This window comes from Bradysia coprophila, assembly GCF_014529535.1.
Source record: "Bradysia coprophila strain Holo2 chromosome X unlocalized genomic scaffold, BU_Bcop_v1 contig_79, whole genome shotgun sequence".
NCBI lineage: Eukaryota > Metazoa > Arthropoda > Insecta > Diptera > Sciaridae > Bradysia > Bradysia coprophila.
In genome coordinates, this window is record NW_023503370.1 from 1,692,437 (window position 1) to 1,711,875 (window position 19,439).

A 19,439-nucleotide genomic window follows, 5' to 3' on the forward strand; every position below is an offset into this window, starting at 1 on the left:
TTTCATTTTTCCTTTGCATAATACCTTGAATGGAATTATTCTTCTAGTTGCATTAAGGCATTACATCTAATTTGAATTCTTTGTGAACATTTTCATCGTAAATTTTATTTATCATGATAAGCAACAACTCAAGGTCAGCCATAACGCGGTAACTTGAATGGGTCATTTTTGATGTCAGGCAAGAACCATTCCAAGTGACAGCGATAAGCTGAAAACACACTGGCAGCTGACATTGCTGAGATGGACAATTTATGCTGCTATTTCTATTGTATTCCGTTTCTCACCACAAACAATGGAAATCGCAGCATAAATTGTCCACCTCAGCAATTTCAGTTGCTAGTGTGTTTTCAACTTTAGGCTGAGAACAAACGATCAATTTTGCGTTGCTGAGGTGGACAATTATGCTGTAATTTCTATTGTAATCGAATTTTCACCACACGATAAACAAAAGAAAAAGCAGCATTATTTTCGATCTGAGCAACGCAAAATTGATCGTTTGATCGTTTCGCCTTAAGTTTGCAACTCCAAAATCGCTGTTCCTTAGAAAATTTACAGAATTCGAAGTGGAGAAGATCGTGTAACTACATCTTCTAAGAAACCAAATGAAACGACGTCCGTCAAAAATTCAAGAAGACAGTACAATAGAAACAGAAATTTAGAAACTAGCTCACTCATCAAAAAACAAATGTCTAAACGAGTACACAATGTACTAATCATTTCCCGGGAAATTTTTTCAAATTTACCGTTTTTCCCGTTTCCCGGTTTTTCAAAATCGACTGTAAATGCATTCTCTAATTTGCTACAGTGAACGACATCTCAAATGTCTCACTGTCAAATTTTTCTGAGAATTTTATTGTGTCATTGTGTCATAAAAAATTTACTGTCAATAATCGTTTTTCATTCGGTTATCAACAATCGATACTTGATTGTTTCTGATGAACTGATCATCGATAAAACATTCGATTTTTTTTTTTGAAAGTATCGATAATTGATTGTCGGCGAATAATCTATATTTTATCAATCAATTGATTTATCGAACATGCTTAAATATATAGCGAGAAGCTGCAATTTATAAAGAAAACTTATCCTTAGAGGACAAAAACCTACCGCATCTTGTATAGTAGAAAAAGATCATACAAGGTGTTCGTGACGAATCTTCAAGAGAACCCTTCAAAGTGTACCGCTACTTTCTTGTACCGCTTCAATGGTTTTTGTTTTATCCAAAAGATCATCACGATCCCCATACACGATAGCCTTTATTTTCTTGTTTTTGTTTGTTGCATATACTTCTTAGTAGCATGTTTTGTCACTAATAAACAACTAATAATCAGTATATCTACTACAACCTCCGTTTTGAATGCCATTGCTTTACTGCTGTGTGCATAATGCAGACTACATTATAATAATTTACTAAGAGTGGTTTAGTCGATCACGTTTAATGGTCCTCCTATTTCTATTTTAAGATTTTAGGAGGAGATAAAATCGTAGCGAAAATAGGCGTGACCAGAGAAATTGTCACTCATATTTGTGAATTTTAGTTCTTAGGTAAAGAAGTTTTAATTCTAAGCACTTGGGATTATGGTTTAGGAAAATATCGCATTCTAAACGGTTCAGTCGTCTGTAAACTAATGTCGGATAAACACATTGACGCTTCGATCATTGTAATTTAGATTTTCTTCGGCAAAAAGTAATCGTAACCATAAGTGGCATGTTGAGAATGTATTAAAATAGTGAATCTGTGTTATGTATCTATGAACATACAACTGAGAAATATGACAAAGTTTAATAATAAAATCGATTGTACGCCCAATGTAACCGAAAGTTTTAAAAGTGAATACAATTGCCGATCAGACGTTAAATCCATACAAAATGATGTGTCAAATATTTCCATTTCAAATAATAACAGTCTGTATCAGCGCTATGACAGTGTCAGTGATAGTGCAGCCGAAATTAAATATTTCTCCGATACACGGTCACCACATTCAAATATGACGGATTATGATGATAATAGTCTCAGCTCGGAGGAGCATGTTTTGACGCCATTGGCCTGTGTGTCGGGACAATCTAGGCCTTGCTTAACATGGGCCTGTAAGGCATGCAAGAAAAAAAGTGTGGCAGTTGATCGACGGAAGGCAGCCACATTGAGAGAAAGAAGACGTCTTAGAAAAGTAGGTGTCGTTGTTTGTATGAGCTCTTTAGTGTTATGATCGAAAGTGAAACCGTGGTACAGCTTACCAAGTACACGGTTCGCAATTACTTAAGTCTGTCGCAAAGTTTAAAGATTTGAGAAAGGCAAAGGTGGTTTATTTGAAGGGTGTAATTGGCTTTTCGTAATTTTCTGAAATAGTCGATTTGCGAGAGGTTTCGTTTCCTCGAAAGGTTTAGTGATCGAGAGAGAATAGGTTTGTTAAAAAGAGTATAAAAACCATAACCAGCTCTAACCCCTAATTGGTCTATCACACAACCCTGCAATAACACAACCTTTTCTTGAAGAATCTTTTTTTTCATTTTATTTTCTAAATTGGATTTTGTGTTTTGGAACTAGGGTGGGAAGATACCGAATAATCGATGAGGCTGATGAATATACCCCTCGCAGAATAGGACAAAAATGATCTTCTAAAACATCATCATCACGGAAACTTCCCCAAGACGATTTTTTTGCAATCGGAAAATTGTCGGTAGAGAAGAAAATTCTATTTATGCAACAGAGGTATCTAAAGTCCGTAGATTTCGAACATTAGGATGCTGAGTTGCATAAATCGTCTTATGAATCTCGGTGCAAAGTACATTATTAGGCTTACAATGAGAAAAAGCTTAATACGCAAGGCCCTTAAAGTGTTTCAATTCTTCTTGAAAATAATTTGGTTTTGTTGTCAAAAACACCAACTGCTGGAAATCTGTCATGCGCATGAAAAATGAGTCCCTACATAGCACTGCTCCCAGCAATAACATAGAAAAAACACACAAGACAAGTGTACAAGCATTCAAATAGAAATTTGGAGGCTTATTGACATCTGACATACATGTGTAAATGCTAGGAGCAGAGATTTCCTTTCCAGTTCCATATCATAGGTAGAGTAGAAACATAAACTTCTTCTAGAGAAGACATTACATCAATGAAATATGAAGAATTGTCTCGAAATTGTTCCTTTGATTACGCATCTTTAGGATGGTCTTCACTTCCATCTATTTTAAAGCAGCTTTCGTTGTTTTATGAGCAAAAAACAACTTCTATGTTAAAAAAAATACTTCTAAATTGAAGTTACGAGAGATTTACCATTCGCTAATCTTTTCATTTACAGGTTAATGAAGCATTTGAGGTGTTGAAGCGCCGAACAAGTACAAATCCCAACCAAAGATTACCGAAAGTAGAAATATTAAGAAATGCTATAGAATACATAGAAAATCTTGAAGACTTATTGCACGTAAGTACAGCTCATGTTATTCACCAATTCAATCGAACAAATAACTGTAATCCGAAAAAATGTCGATAGGATTCACCCGTCACTAGAGATCCTTCGGATGTGATTACTGATATAAGTCCGAGATCTACACCTCCAGAATATGTGGTAAGTTTATTTGAAAAATTGTTTTCTATTATATTAAAACGTAAAAACAAAATAGAAGAGACTTTTCAACCGTACTTTATGTGTAGAACGATTGCATTTTCATTTTAGTTTCTAAATGATCCGTTGAAAATGTGTGTAATAATAGATCAAACAGATACAGTGTCGTATAATGTAGGCCCATTCAAATGATTTATTTGTATACCCGTGAATAAGGAAAATTTGTACTTCACTTCATATCTTATTTTGATTGAACAAATTTTATGTGAACACGACTAACAACTCTATTTTGTCTGCGTGGTGTTCAGCATGACACACTGTAATGTATAACAGACATACATGCAGATATTACACGAACACTTTGCTCGATAATATTTGTTTCAATTTATCTCTACAAACAAAGCATACTTCTACTAAAAATCTTTTACTTCATTAGTTTTAACATATATTTAACTATAACAAGGAACCAGTGATCATCATTTACTTTAGTCTATGTTGTCGATAAATGAGTTGCTTTTCAGATATCAATTGAAAGCCTTGAGTTAGAGCTTCTAGCTGGAACACAAGATTCTAGATCGTTTAAGGTGTAGATGGCGGCGGACTAAGGTTTTCAACGTCAGGAGTTAAACGTAACTTCAGAGCCACTGACCAAGTCAATTTCAGAGCTGATTTTCAGAAAACATTAAAAATTAGTGTCCGATAGATCTTTCAGTCCAGTGAATTCTAATTTTTGCCACGAAGGTATTTCTGAACTTAAAAGTTTAGAGTTTTAACATTCCATCTTAATAAAGTAAAAGTGATGAAGCATTTCACTTGCAGGGGCGGATATCATCTGTTATTGATAACGACATGAATAAAAAGTAGAAAATAAGATATTTAAAAAATGAAGTAAAAGATTTCAAATCAATTCAAGATGAACTTAGATCGAATGTAGTAATAGATCGAATAGTAAAAATGATTTGTATCAGGTTACAGTAGTCTCCACTCGAAGGCATTATGCATCTACCTTTCCTAGCCTATAATGATCATTGATAGAGCCTCCAGCCTAAGTCGGGGTGAATTGATGGTATTCGTTGAAATTATATCAATTAACTTCTCATCAATTGACATGATTAATAATCATAATCATTATGAAAAGAGAGTGTTATTCAGCCATTAAAATAATATTACTTATTAATGGGACAAATGATGGAAATTGTACTTATCGGCTTCGCCTCGGTAAAGCAAACTTTACACAAGAAGTATACCATTTCTATGATTTATACTATTACTTGACTGCGGCGAAACCGTACCTGATAAATTTTTGAGGAAAATACCTCTCTTGGAAATAGAAAAAATTGTGGAAACAGTTTTTCGTGTGTTTGTTCACAGATATTTACTCAAGAACTTTATGGTAAAGTTTCCCTACTGCGGCGTCAAGTAAAATCCACTTTACCCTCGTTATTGAGTATAAACACAAACTTTTAACGATTAGAATAATCAACAGCCCAAAGGGGTTCACGGATAGATCAGTAGAAGATTATATCATAAAAACAATTGAATTCATTATAAAACGTTCCTATACCTAATTTTACAGCCGTTTTCAATTCGATATTTTTTTTTTTCATTTAAATTAAATAATTGAAAGTCCTATGCTAAATTAGAGAAATCCGGGTAACATGTGCGGACATGGTATATATGAAAAATAAAATACAAACGATATTACCCACCCAGTGAATTGGATAGTGTGGCTTTTTAACACGTTACTGTCATTATTTTGTAACATTTTCATTCAAGAAACACAGCATTTTGTCAACACTCTAATACGATCCATATTATCATCATGTGTGATCGTATGTCTGATGACAGTTTGTGACAGCGTGACATATTATGTATTCCTTTCTGAAATTTTCGAATAAAATATTTACATTTTTGAAATGCACGCACATATACTAAACGGTAATGAGCTATTAAATACACTAATTTTTTTCGTAAGTCATAGCTGTCAAAGTGCCGTTTTATGACAATTCTAATTAATTAATTTAACTTTTTCGTTGATGGAGTCGAATAAATTTTTTTATCTGAATATCTGTATGGCATACGGCAGAAGTGTTTATAGTTATTTATACTTTGGTACTGGTAGCTAGCAGTAGTTTTGCTAACGTCTCGAAAGGACCTTTGTTCTAGCGCTGCAAGTAGGTTTCAGAATTTTACTATTTCCCTAGCAGTTGATATGATTTCCTAAATGTCACGATATTACAGTTAGAAAAAGTAACACTTTGTAGCTCAGTAATCAAACTTTGTTGCACTTCGTACGCAATATAGTCATTTATCACATACGCGCGATGTTCGGATGTCAAAATTACTTAACTAGAAGTTTAATTCAAAAATTACAATTCAGGTCTATGTTGCTGTCTCGTTTTCGCTTATCTGATAAAATAGAGTACACACTTGTCACTATCAGTCTCGGCAAGCCTCGACTTCTTCGTGACAAGTGTGTAATATATATTACCTACCAAGGGATACTGAGGCGAGCAATAATGTTTTCGTTTGAATTTTGTTGATTCTAGGCGAGACAAAGGTTAACAAACACTTGAAGAAGTACTTTAACTTTCTGTACCAAGCGAAGTAAACAACTTTACTCAGAAATAAGCCTTTGATTTATTGACATGAGCGTTAATAATATATTACTGTTTAGCTGGGACATTTTTCTTGGCGTGTGGTAAGGTTGTACTTCGAGCCGAAGACAAAGATTGCACCCCATTCAAACAAAAAAAAAATCCCAACAAGACACGTGGTTCTTTCTTGTCTTGCGGCCAAAAAATGCGAAAGGCTGGTTTTGAGCGAAACAGTCGTAAGTCCTTTTCTGGCCGCAAGATAACAAAACTCTTTTTTCCGGATCTTAGTGAGTAAAATAAAATTGTTTGGAACTTTGTAGTTTGGTGGTTGCACCCATCGGCTCGAGCTGCAAACGTAAATACTTGGCAAAATAAAACGCTACAGGGTAGACTTCAACAAAGCCTCACAAAATTGAAATTGACTGTAGACTGCTCTTTCCAGAAATGTTTCATTTATTGCGCGGAGCTGACATGTACGCGTACTCAAACATTTATTAAGCGATTTCAAAAATGATTTTTTTTTGTAATTTTCTCTCCGCATTACGTAACATATATCCCGCATAAAATATGCCTTATTTAATATTTAGACTTTCTACTGATATATTTGATATTTTTAGATTTTTAAATAAGAGAAAAAAAACCTTGTTCATGAATTAACTTGTCACCTAAATATATTTAAGATTCGTGTTTTTTATGAGACTGTTTTACCAACATCATTTTAGTGCTGATACGAACATTCCGAAAAGAAAATAAAATAAATAAATTGTCTGTTAAAATACAGGCAGTATTTTAAAAGCACAAAATATAACGTAACACTAATTTGTTTCGTTAAAAAGAAACATTTTTCAGTTACAATTGGTAAAAAGAAGCGAGAAAAAAAAATCTGAGTGGTAGGTAAAGTCTATAGCGTTCTGACATAAAAGAAGAAAGAGTCACCAAATAGAACTGAGAAAACAAATATATTCGAATAGATCACGTCCTACTAACACGTTTTTCACAGTATAGCGACTACCACCTATATTATCGACAACTGTGATAAAAAACCCTTCTAGCTTCTCATCATGTAGCATGTTAATTCAATCTATCGAATTTTAATTCAATCTATCGAAGATCAAACCAATGATATGCTTACTGTCTTTGAAAGTTCCAACCTGAATTGATAAGCGGAAAAATGAGTTCAGAGACAAAAAAACAATCGAAGGATTCTGGTGATCTTAATTGAATCTTAATTTTTTGTGCCAGATGTAAAAATTTACCAAGCTCTTTTGATCAGCAGTGAGGAGCTGCTCACTGGTCAAAATGTTCTGTAACCAATTCTTTATTTCCTTGACAATTTCTCGTGTTTTCACAGTTCGTTTCCTCTTTTCGATGTTATTCAATATATTATGTCAATGCCTTCTATGGTGTGTAACCAATTGCTCCATTGAGTAACCCCTCGCAAAAAGATCAAAAACAATTGAAAATCGGTAACATTATAGAATCTTAATTACCACACTAATCGGTAATCGATGGCTTCGTTACGTTTTAAAAAAATAAGTAAACTCGCAATGAATCTCAATGTAAATCCCATCTCTTACATTGATCTTTTTTTTGGGAAACAAAACGGTTGGATTCATCAACAGGATGACTGCTTAATCAACTAAATCTAAAGAAATGTGTAACAAAACGCAAAGAAGCTAACACAAATCATCCAGATCTTTGTGACCGTATACAATATACATGCGAATATCAAAATTAAATGCATCCAATTTGTCCAGATGTTTTCCATATGTACCATACTGTCATAGTCAACAATTATTCCTAGCAGCAAATAAAAATGAATTCATGTAGAAATTGCGATTTGCAACTTGATACACACACGCTTCTTGAATGACGACAAGTAATAAATAACATGCAGCTTAAGTTTAACATTATAAGTACAATAATATTGAAATTGGGTAGCAAGTTCGTTTCTGAAAAGTAATTAATTTTCGTGTTTTGACGCTTATTGTCTATCCTTTTGAATGGTGCATTTAGTTTGTGAAAAAATTGGATTGCCTACCGCATTGTATAAATGTGCCATACTCCAGCTACAATTGAATTGATTCAATTTTGCGAAATTACACTCAATGAACTGTTCACAAATTATGATATTTTGCCAACCATCAACTAAAATAACGTATGGTTACTCGGGCAACATACTTTTTTTTTATTTCACAACTATTAATTCTGATTAGTGTGTCTTCATCACCGTGTCAAACTCCTTCTATATTATTTTGTGGTACTACTTCAAGTATTAATCACTGTAAAAGTTGTAATTACATGTCTATTACTCTGCCTTATTAAACGAAATCAAACGAAAGTTCTTTCCATATTCGCGATGAGATTATCCTTATTTTCTCCGTTCAAAAGACCATGAAAAAATGATGTTTTGTCTCATGACAATTCAGTAGAGAAAATGTATGTTCCTACCCTCTTGTTTTGACAGGGGAGAAAATGGTCATTTTCTCACCCAAACTGTCACCTTTATTATTGTTTTGAAAAATTGTGGAGCAAATTGAAATTTTGATTGAAGCAACGCACTTCAAGCAAAAGTGCTATTAATGACAGCTGTCAAATAGAGTACTATTTTGTATGAAATTTTATCCCACTCTTTTTACAGTGTAAAATTTTGTATGGAGCACTGTCAAGTTTCGGTACCCTATTTAGAGTACCACTTTTGCTTGAAGTGCGTTGATTGAAGTTAATTTATCCTTCCCTCTGTAAATAAATATTTATTTTGCTTCGACACATTTCAATCAGTAGGGACATGATATTTGGAAAGTAAAGGAAAGTGAAGTAGTTTGACAAGAAAATAAATTGCAGTGAAGGAAGGACCATGAAAAAATGTGGCGCCTCTCATGCCAACAAACTTGGTGAATATATCACACTTGATTTTATCAATAATTATTGCAATCAAAAAAAAAGAAACCCTGATTAAGGTTGAGCGGCAATCACTCATAAACCCAAATGCAATACAACAATTATTATCGCAAAGCCAAGAAACCCGCATCCACACACACATCGTAGGTGCATAATTAATGCAATTAAGAGAAGCTATTAATTATTTTGATTTACTTTGATCTTAATATCAGGTAAAGCAGTCCTTCATCCATGTGTCACACAACATAGCAGAGTGCATATTGCACATGATCTCTTTTGTCATTTACCATTTACAATTAGCATTTTCTGTTTTCAATTAAAATAATTTTACAGAAAACGTTCCACACATTTCATTTCAATAGTTTTGTGTTGCGCAAGATCAAAGGTATATGCCAAATTAAATTTTGAAATTTTATTCGCAAGTAAACTGTATCAAAGAACGAAAGCGTATTCCACCGGAGATATGTTCAATGTTGTTGAGACAATTATGGTTATAAAGTAAGGAACAAGTAAATGTTAATTGTAATAAATACGCATATGCATACAAGATGATCGAATGATGTGTGAGCTCATGTTCAGCTCATAATTTTAATTTTCAAAATAAAGAAGAACTGTAAGAAACTTATTCATGCTATTTTTGGTGTAGAACTTTCTTTTTAACATTAGAGTTTTGATCGGTAGGTTTTTGTTTTTAAGCCACATCGTACAAGATAGTCTGGCATATGGCCAAATAGTAATCAAATGTTATATTCCACACATAAGATTATGTGTCCCCAGTCCCTATACGATATTCGTAGTCATTAAAATGTTAAGTTTATTATGTCTATATTAGATCTGACAATTATTATTAAATTCTATGTTTGTTATTTTGTCACTCTTGGTAGTTGTTTTTCTTTTCGTTTTTCTTTTCGTTTTTTTTTTTCTTTTTAATAATTTTCACTTTGCTTTTCATTTACGATAAATGTTTAGTGTTAGTATTGCAAATGAGTAGACATCACAACATTCATGATACATGGCAAAGAAATATTATTCATTATTTCTTTTTGGTGAATAGATTTTAATCGTTGTTGGTGGTATGTGGCAGGCTTATATATGCGATATACGATACATAATTCACAAACCGCTATAATTAACCCTTGATGTTTCAGCTGTATCGCAGACAAAAGTGAATCGATCTACGCATTTTCACATAGTCAAAAACGGGCATCTTCACTTTTACTTTTAGTAATCCATTGAAATCCGAAAATGAGTCACCTTCTTCGGTCATGTTATAGTTACTATGCAGATGGAAATACTGAGATAGCGATTTAACAAATTTAAATATGGATTTATGAAACAGTGCAAATACACGGTGAGCTTGAAAAAAAAAATTATTTGACCTCTCGTGGACATGAAATGTTTTTAGTGGTTTTTTTGTTGGTAGTCATGAATGATCAAACAAGTCACCAGTAGGGTCCAAACAGTCTTCGAAGCTTCCCGCAGGTCCTAAAAAAACGCAAAATCGATCTAATTAAAAATTTTCTCATCGAAATATTTTTTTGTTATGTTATTCTTGCTCGTGGTGCCGCCCTCTACATAAACCACTAAAAACATTTTATGTCCACGAGAGGTCGAATAAAAAAATTTTTAAGCTCACCGTGAAAAGTAATTTTCAAGCACCATTTTCCATACGTGCAGTATGTCTCAAAAGTCATGTATTGTTCATGCATATATTGTTAAACTTTTCATCCCTAGCTAGGAACGATTGTCTACTCACAGTTTTATGACCTAGTATTTCGTACCAGTTCGTGAGTACGAAAAATGTATCAATATTGTGAAATCTAGTAGCTGTGACGTATAACTTGAGATAAAGTGAACGGAACTTCATGGCGGCGAAACTTTACCCCAAGTTTTTTTTAGGAAAATACATTACTTGGCAATTTTCGTTTACCGTCATCGGTTTCGCCTCGGATCGGTATATTTGACACAAGAAGTACCATTTTTATCGGTATATTTGACGCTAGAAGTACCATTTTCATAATTTGTTCCATTTGTAAGTAATGTACATTGATCTACACAACTGCCGTAATTCGCAATAAATGTAAGGAGGTCCAGGAACTTTTTTTTCCAAAAAAATCAAATTTTCCAGGAAACGCGGAAACTCTTTGGAAAAAAATGGTGAAACGTTTGCCCAAAAATGGGGTTCCTGACTCTTTTAGATTTGAGTGATTTAATGAAATTAAATTGGATTTATTTTGGGATTTCTACATACGTACCTGTATCCAAGTCGTTGACTACTAGTATTGCAGATTAGTAGTAAGGAAGTAAACTACTATAACTATTAGTACATTACATATACATTTAACTCTTAGGTTTACAATACACATACAAATATGTTTATATTGGTTGGTCGATGCAGGCAGATGTAATTCAATATTCCGTAGATGGTTTCGAAGCTAGATACGAAAATACCTCAATTTAATGACAATGTTGTCATCTTTTAAATTCATTGCCTGTTCCTTCAATAATAGTCTTCACTATGTTTTCATTATGTGGTACCACGGTACATCTATTAAATACAAAATCAGTATAACAGAAAGGCAAATCGTGCATCTAACGGTTCGAACGTTTGTGGAAACAAAACATTCGTTTTTAATTTTTTCAAATTTATAGTCAATCATTAAATTATTATTTTTTGTTTCCTAACAAATCGCTTTATATCGTATCGTCTGTGACGCCCGAAATAAACAGTTTCTTTAGATGATCCACTTAACGTGGAGATTTAGAATGACATTTTCACTCAGAATTTATTTCAAAATCATGTATCCGTTCGTAGAGGAGAAAACGTACGGGTATAATGCTATATTATGTTTGGTTGTTCAGAAAAACATTTGACACAACTAAATGGCTATAAAAAGTGTATAAATATAAATGTAAATAAATTTTTATGGTTCAGTTCAGAGAAAAAAAAGTGTCTTTCGACTGCAATTAAAATTTTTATTGAAGACAAATTGATGTGGCGTTAAAACTAATAGTCCTTCATAAATACCTACATTTCAGCACATTTTTTGTATTAATTCTAATTATGAGTCGTAAATAAGATGTTAACGGAAAAATATATATATGGTACATGTGGTAGGTGGTATCAATTTATTAACGATTTATCGCCATCATGATTCTTCTGTCTTATTAATTAAAAATCGAGCATTTCATCGCAAAACCTTTTTTAAAATGTGGAATCGTGGTTTCTATATGTCTTCCTCTTACACAGAGTTTTATCACCGCGACTTACTAAACAATCACCGCCAACAGTTCGCGTGGTGTTAAAAGTTAATTTTATCACAGTGATAATCCAGAAATTTTTTCACAATTTTTTGCACAATTTTCTAGACTACGATTGTAAACCGAACTCCTAGCACACGTATTTCTACCTATTATTAAATTCCGTGAAGTACTAGATTTAACATTTGCTTATATGGCACTTCGCGGAATTGACAACTTCTGGGAAACTTGGGTTTTTACAAGAAAGTCTAACTAGACGAAAATGTTGTGTTTTTCTCAAATTAAATTCTTAGGAAAATACCAAGTTTCCCAAAAGTTTCCACATCTATTTGAACAACCAACGCGAATATTCTGAGCAATATTCATCTAAATCTAGTACTTCGACGTCAATACATTTTAAGTCGCTAATTGTCAATAGAAGAATCATAAAAACCTTTCTATAAGATAAGTTAATTTTCTGTAACTCCCTTCCATTCCTACCCTTCTTGACTTAGTCTTATGTTAATACGTAAACTTTCTTTCGGATATTCGCTATGAGTTTGAGGTTTTGCAATGGTCTATTGCAGTATTCACTCATTTTGAGTGACTTTTAAATAGAGGTGTGCGCCAACACGCCGCCGACAGAAATGTTTGGAAATATTACGTCTTTTTGCACAACAAAAATATACAAATTTTAATAGAATACGTCGACGATAATTTTTTCACCACCGCGCTGATCGACAAAAAATTAGACCGGCGCACACTTTTGAACCGTCTCACCGGAAATTCAATTCCCTGAGAGATTTCAGAGGAAGAACTGATCATTTTAAGTAGATTATTTATATCTCGAAATATTTGAATTGAATTCTGTTCGAATAAAAACCAACATTTAGATTGTAATAGTCAGGGCTAATTTCACCGAAAATGTTTTTTTCACACTTTTAGAAAACGTTTAGCAACCCGGGATACAGTATCTAAGCGCACGCTATTAGTGTCGAAACTTTCTTTATAAATTTTTGCTAACTTGAAGAAGGGGGAATTGAAATCACGTGTACATAATGTCAAGCGTTAGGGCCAGGCAGCCAGATTGCCGAATATAAAATTTAGAAAACCGATCATACGTCTTCAAAGCCATTTTAATTTATTAAGCTCTATTTTTGACCAATACTGTGTAGACAAAACGATGGTCCCAGTAAGGACAAATTTAGGCTACAAGTTAGCGTTGTGTTGATTCGTTTAAGAATTCAAATAATGAAAATTAATTTAAATTAAAAAAAATATCATAACCATCATCGAGACGGCAAGGAGGTAACTACACACACTACAAGACACTTTTTAATAAATATTTGTCATCGTCTGCGCTGTTTCAAAACAGAAATAATGATTAATAATTCCATTTCATAAATATTTTCGTATTTGAATACATAATTCCGGACTGAGGCTAAAAACATACAATAATTCATTTTCATTCACAAAAGTATAGTAGGAATCCGTAAACCGGGGAGATTTATTGCCTTTAAGTAAAGTCAGGCGAAGACAACAACAAAAAAAGAAGAAGAGAAGATTTTTATGTAACATACCGTAATGTAACAAATTTTTTGGCCGACTTACGAACACATGGCTGATATTGTTTTTGTTTCATTTAATTCTTTTTATGTTTTTTGTTTTTTTTTTTTTTCGTTTTACTCTGCTGCAAGGACATTAACTTAAAAATAGGATAGAGAGAGAGAAACATAATTTTATATTTTTGAATTGATCTGTCGAAATGTGTAATAGGATCATTTATATCTTTTCTGTTTGATTGTGACTTTAAAGTATTTGGCAAGTTGATTGGAGGAATGTGACCTGTGACACAACATAAAACAGTGACCAATGGCTTTTGAGTTACGGAGGGGAAACACCAAAGAGTAATGAACTTTGTTGATTTAATATTTCTTAGGAAGAGATACATTTATGTTGTGTGATCGTTATGCACTTTCCAAACAAAATCTTCGATAATATTACGTAAATAAGCGCCCAGCTCCTTACACTCATCAGTCCAATTTTTTTTTTCAATTGCTTGATGATGGTCACCAGAAAATAATATCTTACAAATAAGGCTCGGACTAGGTCCAATTGAGGTAATGCAAAATTAAATTAATTCAAACGCTTTATACAGTCATAGGCCATAGATCGTATTTACTATGATTTGCCTCAGTGGCTTTTCCAGGAACCACTGCAATTTAAACGATCGTCTCCACAGAATAGACAGGTCAACAGATCCTACCAATTCTTGTGTTGCCTTGGAAATTGCCCTCGTTATACTGGTCTTAGGTTTCATACCTTTGGATATTGTGAACTCTGTGATGAAGATCTGCCATCTTTAGCTGGAAAACATCTTAACGAATTTCTATTGAAAACTGAAAGATTCCAGTATCAGACGTAGTAAGGCTTGGGGGTTGGATGTCTAATCTGTGTTTTTACAGTTTATAATAAGAAATTCTTATCTTGTAAGCCCTGCGACACTCGAATTTAATCTAAATCAGGTTACTTTGAAATCAAACGCACTAGCTTTCTGTTTCACATGTCGGTGCTGCAGTATTGAACGAACGGTGTAATAAAACTTATATCTGTAAACAGTTCAACTCCAGAAGAACCTGATTGAAATATTGAATATGTTTATTGCTTTATTCAATGGAAAGCTGGACAGAATGACAACAAACCATTCTAAATTCGATCTATTGCCTCTTTTAAGGCAATTTAGTCAATTTTGCATGATCTGAGGTGTACCTGTTCTGAGTCTTCTACACTTTTATCTCACGTGTGAAGAGGCCAGCCTACCAAGGCAAAGGACTAGGACAAAAATTAAAAATTCTCCACCATTCACTGACTACTGAAACACATAAATATGATCGACTACATTTATACCCTTCACCACATACCCTTACGTTACAGAAAATTTTCCAAAAAGGACAGCAACGAAATGTTTTTTCCCTCGTTGATGTAACGAACTGCTGAAACAGTGAATTTCCACTGTTTGCATAACTCTTGAGTCAAAACGTTCTGCCATATAATTAATGTAAAAATGCACGAACCGTTCACCGATTTTAATGAATAAACTTTTGTTGTTCGGATGAACTTTAGTTATTGTCGCTGGATTAAAATCGAGCGCATCTTACATGCCACATATTAAATTAGAAGCAATAAATCTGCCCGTTTCAATGTATTTTCAGATTTAATTGTTGACATCTAACTGTGATTTTCGAACTTTGTGTGTGCCATGTTCAAAATGCAATTTAAATTAACCTCAGATACTCGTTACATTAATACATAATTCCTCTAAGTCATACCAAATTTTAAGAATTTACCGGTTTTTTTTTGTTGGTTTGGTATTTTGAAATTCTGGTGCTGTTGTCAGCTATTTTCAGTACAGTCTCTATTCTCTTCCAAATTACAAAGAAAGCACCAATTCCTCTTCTACACGACAATGTATAATATATATATATATATAAAAGCGATTGCAGTTCGTGATCTTTAATCCGTTTTGTTGATTGCGTTCACAAGTTCTATTTATATAAAAAAAAATATTTTTGACAATAATTATAACACATAAAAATAGGAAAATAAATTTTAATTTTAGACGTTCGAGGATTTTAATTGCAATTTTGTTTAATTCTATCTCTTTGAAAAACCCCATTTCAGAATTGTTGGCCTAGAAATTTCTTCAAAGAAAGGTTTCATCAAATGTCAAAAGACGGCGATAAAAATCTACCATTATCAGGTGAGTCGTATATTAGATTGGACAGAAAAATGCTATTCGGAAGCGTGAACCATTATATAGCCTCTAGAGATTGGATTCTTTTTTTCCCTCTCGTCTCTTCTCCATAATTAATGATCCATTACGAATTTTAAGTGCTATAATCAACTATGTGATTTAATATGACCACCTTGATCACATTCTATAAACATCGGTTGTCCTATAGGTTACAATTATAAATATATATAATGCACATGAGATAATTTATTTACGAACATTTTTTATGTTTATCTCGAGTATAAAATATATCATTTGACAACGTTCCAAATCACAGAATCACTTAACCGTATCCCAGTGCTCGGATATAATCAAACATTTTTTGGGCTATTTTTGGGTTCGTCAACGAAATAATATCGCACTACTAAAGAATTGTGTATAATATATCGAATTTTGGTGTAGGTCATTTAATATTTACATGTAAATATTTCATTGGGTTTAAAATTTTGTCAAAAAATTTTTACGGTTAAAAAAAACTAATTAATTGGACCTGGATGTTAATGTAGGGAATATTTGAAATTATTGGCGCAACATCACATTTTCGTTAGTAGAAGCCAAATGTTTACATTAAGAAAAGGAAAGACGGTTTGAGTACTGTATGCAGCCGAATAGTTTTTATTTCGTTACATATTCAAACATTCTGGATATGTTTGAATCTGAATTGATGATAAGTAAAAAAAAATTGTTTTAATAGGTTATCAATCATCTCCAACCAATGGTTCTAGTTTGGAGTGTCTTAATCTTATTGTTCAAAGTATAAATTCAACACAACATCATGTACAACCAGCAGTTCCCGCAGTTCCAAGTCGTTCAAAAATTTAATGTTTTTTTTTCTAAATTTAAGTTTTTATTGTAAAGTAGGTAAATTATTTGCTTGGCTCAAAATTAATAGAAATAATGAGAAAGTTAATTTTCAATTTTTTGGTACAGTCGAAGAAAAATAAGAAACTGGCAATACAATCCAATCAAATGCTATTTATCCCACAGCATTACCAATGTTACGATATTTACGTATGTATATGTATTATAACTTGTAAATCACATGTGGATTAAATAATATCGTTTGGATTGTATTCGTTGAAAAAACCGAAATCTATTTTTCTTCTACTGTACTTTTTTCCTTTCAAATGCAATTTGTGTAGAATTTGAGGAGAAAAAACAGTAGTGACCAATTCTCTCTATTCGTTTTGAGGCAAGTGTATTTGAAAAAACATTTTGCTTCAATAGATTTTGAACTTCATAGATATAATGTCAGTGTTAGTTGCTGTAGTTACATTAATATCTTAAACAAATTGCTGTAGAATGTGTCGATTCAACACTAAAATAGTTATTTAACTTACTTGTAACTAGAAGTTGCATTTCGAATGTGAATTTTGGCTCCAGACGATGGTGGAAGCTGCAATTTTCACTTCTATCAGGAGCCGGTCATAAATTATGCAAGTGATCTAAGATTTTAGCGTTACATAATTTATGAACTTATGAATTTCATAACCGAATTAGTGGTTGTGTGAAACACACGTAACAATTTCCCAAACATATACCAACTTTTGAGCGTCAGATCTTAAACACATCTTCTGTGCAACACAACAGAAACGAAGTTGATATGACTTCTCATTTACACCCTTCAAATGAATTACAATAATTTTCGTGCCGAAGATGTCGAAATAGCTATTTATGACATCTAGTGCGAAGCACTTTATTAGGCTCTAGATGTGTAGATGTGAGGCTGCCGGCCGTTTGTCATCGTGAGCCTAGTAAAGTACTCTGCAACGAGATTCGTATACAACGTTTTATGCCACAGAGGCATCTAACGTTTCTAAATTTTACATAATGCTGATTGGCATAAACACCATTTCCTGCTTTTTAGAGGGTAGGTTATGCACTCGTGTGTGAGTTCCATATGTTTTTCCAGAAAATAGAATCAAATGTTTTACTTTTCGTCACTGAGTTGTAAAAAATCTTTTTCGAAGCTGTTCGAGTACCGAAAACATTTCGTACGGAAGTACTTTTTCACACTAGAGCGAAAAAAGTTTTTGCGTAGTTTTATATCTTGTGTTGAAATATCAGAACTTCGCCGTTCATTTCCGGTACATCATAAGCTAGGCGTTGTTCCTAACTTATGCAAAAAATGTTATACTTTTTTACTAAAACAACTCGCTTCAAGCAAAAGTGGTACTCTATGTCATTAATAGCACTTTTGCTTGAAGTGCGTTGACTAAAGTAATATTTTGGCACTGGTGATTGTGTCGAAAGTCGGCGGTTCGTATTAGTAATCTCATCTCCAGTGCATAAAACAACACCATGCCTCAAAATTAACTATTACTATTTCATTGATCTATGGTAAACATCGGTTCCCTTAGCTCCTTAGAGTATAACTACAATAGCTCGTACTGTTGTAAAGATTTCGTAAAATTCTTCGACCGCATCTAGACTTTGAATATGATTGACTATCCTTTCAAATGTAAGAATTTCTGCCTTCTGATAACACTTTTAGGTGATAAAAAAATTAAAAGAACCGACCTTTGCATTGCAATTTGTTTATGAGCGAACGTAACACGGTGATGACGACTGGAAATTCTACGAAAAATTTAGTTTAATTGAAAATGTAAATAAATTGCAATCATCTAGCCGATAAACAAAATATTGTAACAATTTAATCGAAAAATTAAAAAGAAAATCAAAAAAATCAAAAACATTTCGTTTATTCAAATTGAAATAAAAATGTCAAATTATCTCAATATTCACACTTTAATGGCACTCAATATTTAACGCATAAAAACTGTCGTCTAATTATAGGTCCCTCGAGAGATCGGTAAGTAATGGATCGTGTTTTGTATATATCTACACGACAAAATATTTAAAAGCTGTAATTTTCAAATGATTTCTAAGTGTTTTGCTCTTAAAATTCAGAATTTGACTTCAAAATGCTTTCTATATGGAATGTAATCTGTGCAACACATCCTGAGCGGCGTGTTTTTGTTGTTTTGTTTTTGATGGGATGTCGTTATGTTTTTCTTTAACACACTCATTATAAATGGAACTCTGTTTAGCATCGAATCCTTTCTATTAATTCTGTTTTAATGATAAAGCTACTGAAATTTTCAATCAATAACCTAAATTTGGACCGTGAAGATGTTAAGACACGCATTCAAGCGTTATTTTGTTTATTTATTTATTTTAAGTTTGAAGGACCAAAGGTGCTGCACGTAAAAAAACCTTTGAGTATGTAATGTGTAGCAGAATGCGTGATTTTAAAGGATTTTTTGTGTGAAATTAGATATGATATCTGGCCCGGTTACTTACATAAATCAAAAGCTGGTTTCAATTTTACTATCCCTGATA

The 19,439-nt window shown here is 33.0% G+C and overlaps 1 protein-coding gene across 1 annotated transcript; it reads left to right on the forward strand.

Moving 5' to 3' along the window:
- The first annotated feature begins 1,559 nt into the window (after positions 1-1,559).
- LOC119070460 (myogenic-determination protein) lies at positions 1,560-18,754 on the forward strand. The gene is made up of 5 exons (XM_037174813.1): positions 1,560-2,168; positions 3,303-3,425; positions 3,495-3,569; positions 15,986-16,064; positions 16,792-18,754. Exons 1-5 carry the CDS (start codon positions 1,752-1,754, stop codon positions 16,917-16,919), a joined length of 822 nt encoding a protein of 273 aa, XP_037030708.1. The 5' UTR covers positions 1,560-1,751; the 3' UTR covers positions 16,920-18,754.
- Positions 18,755-19,439: the final 685 nt, after the last annotated feature.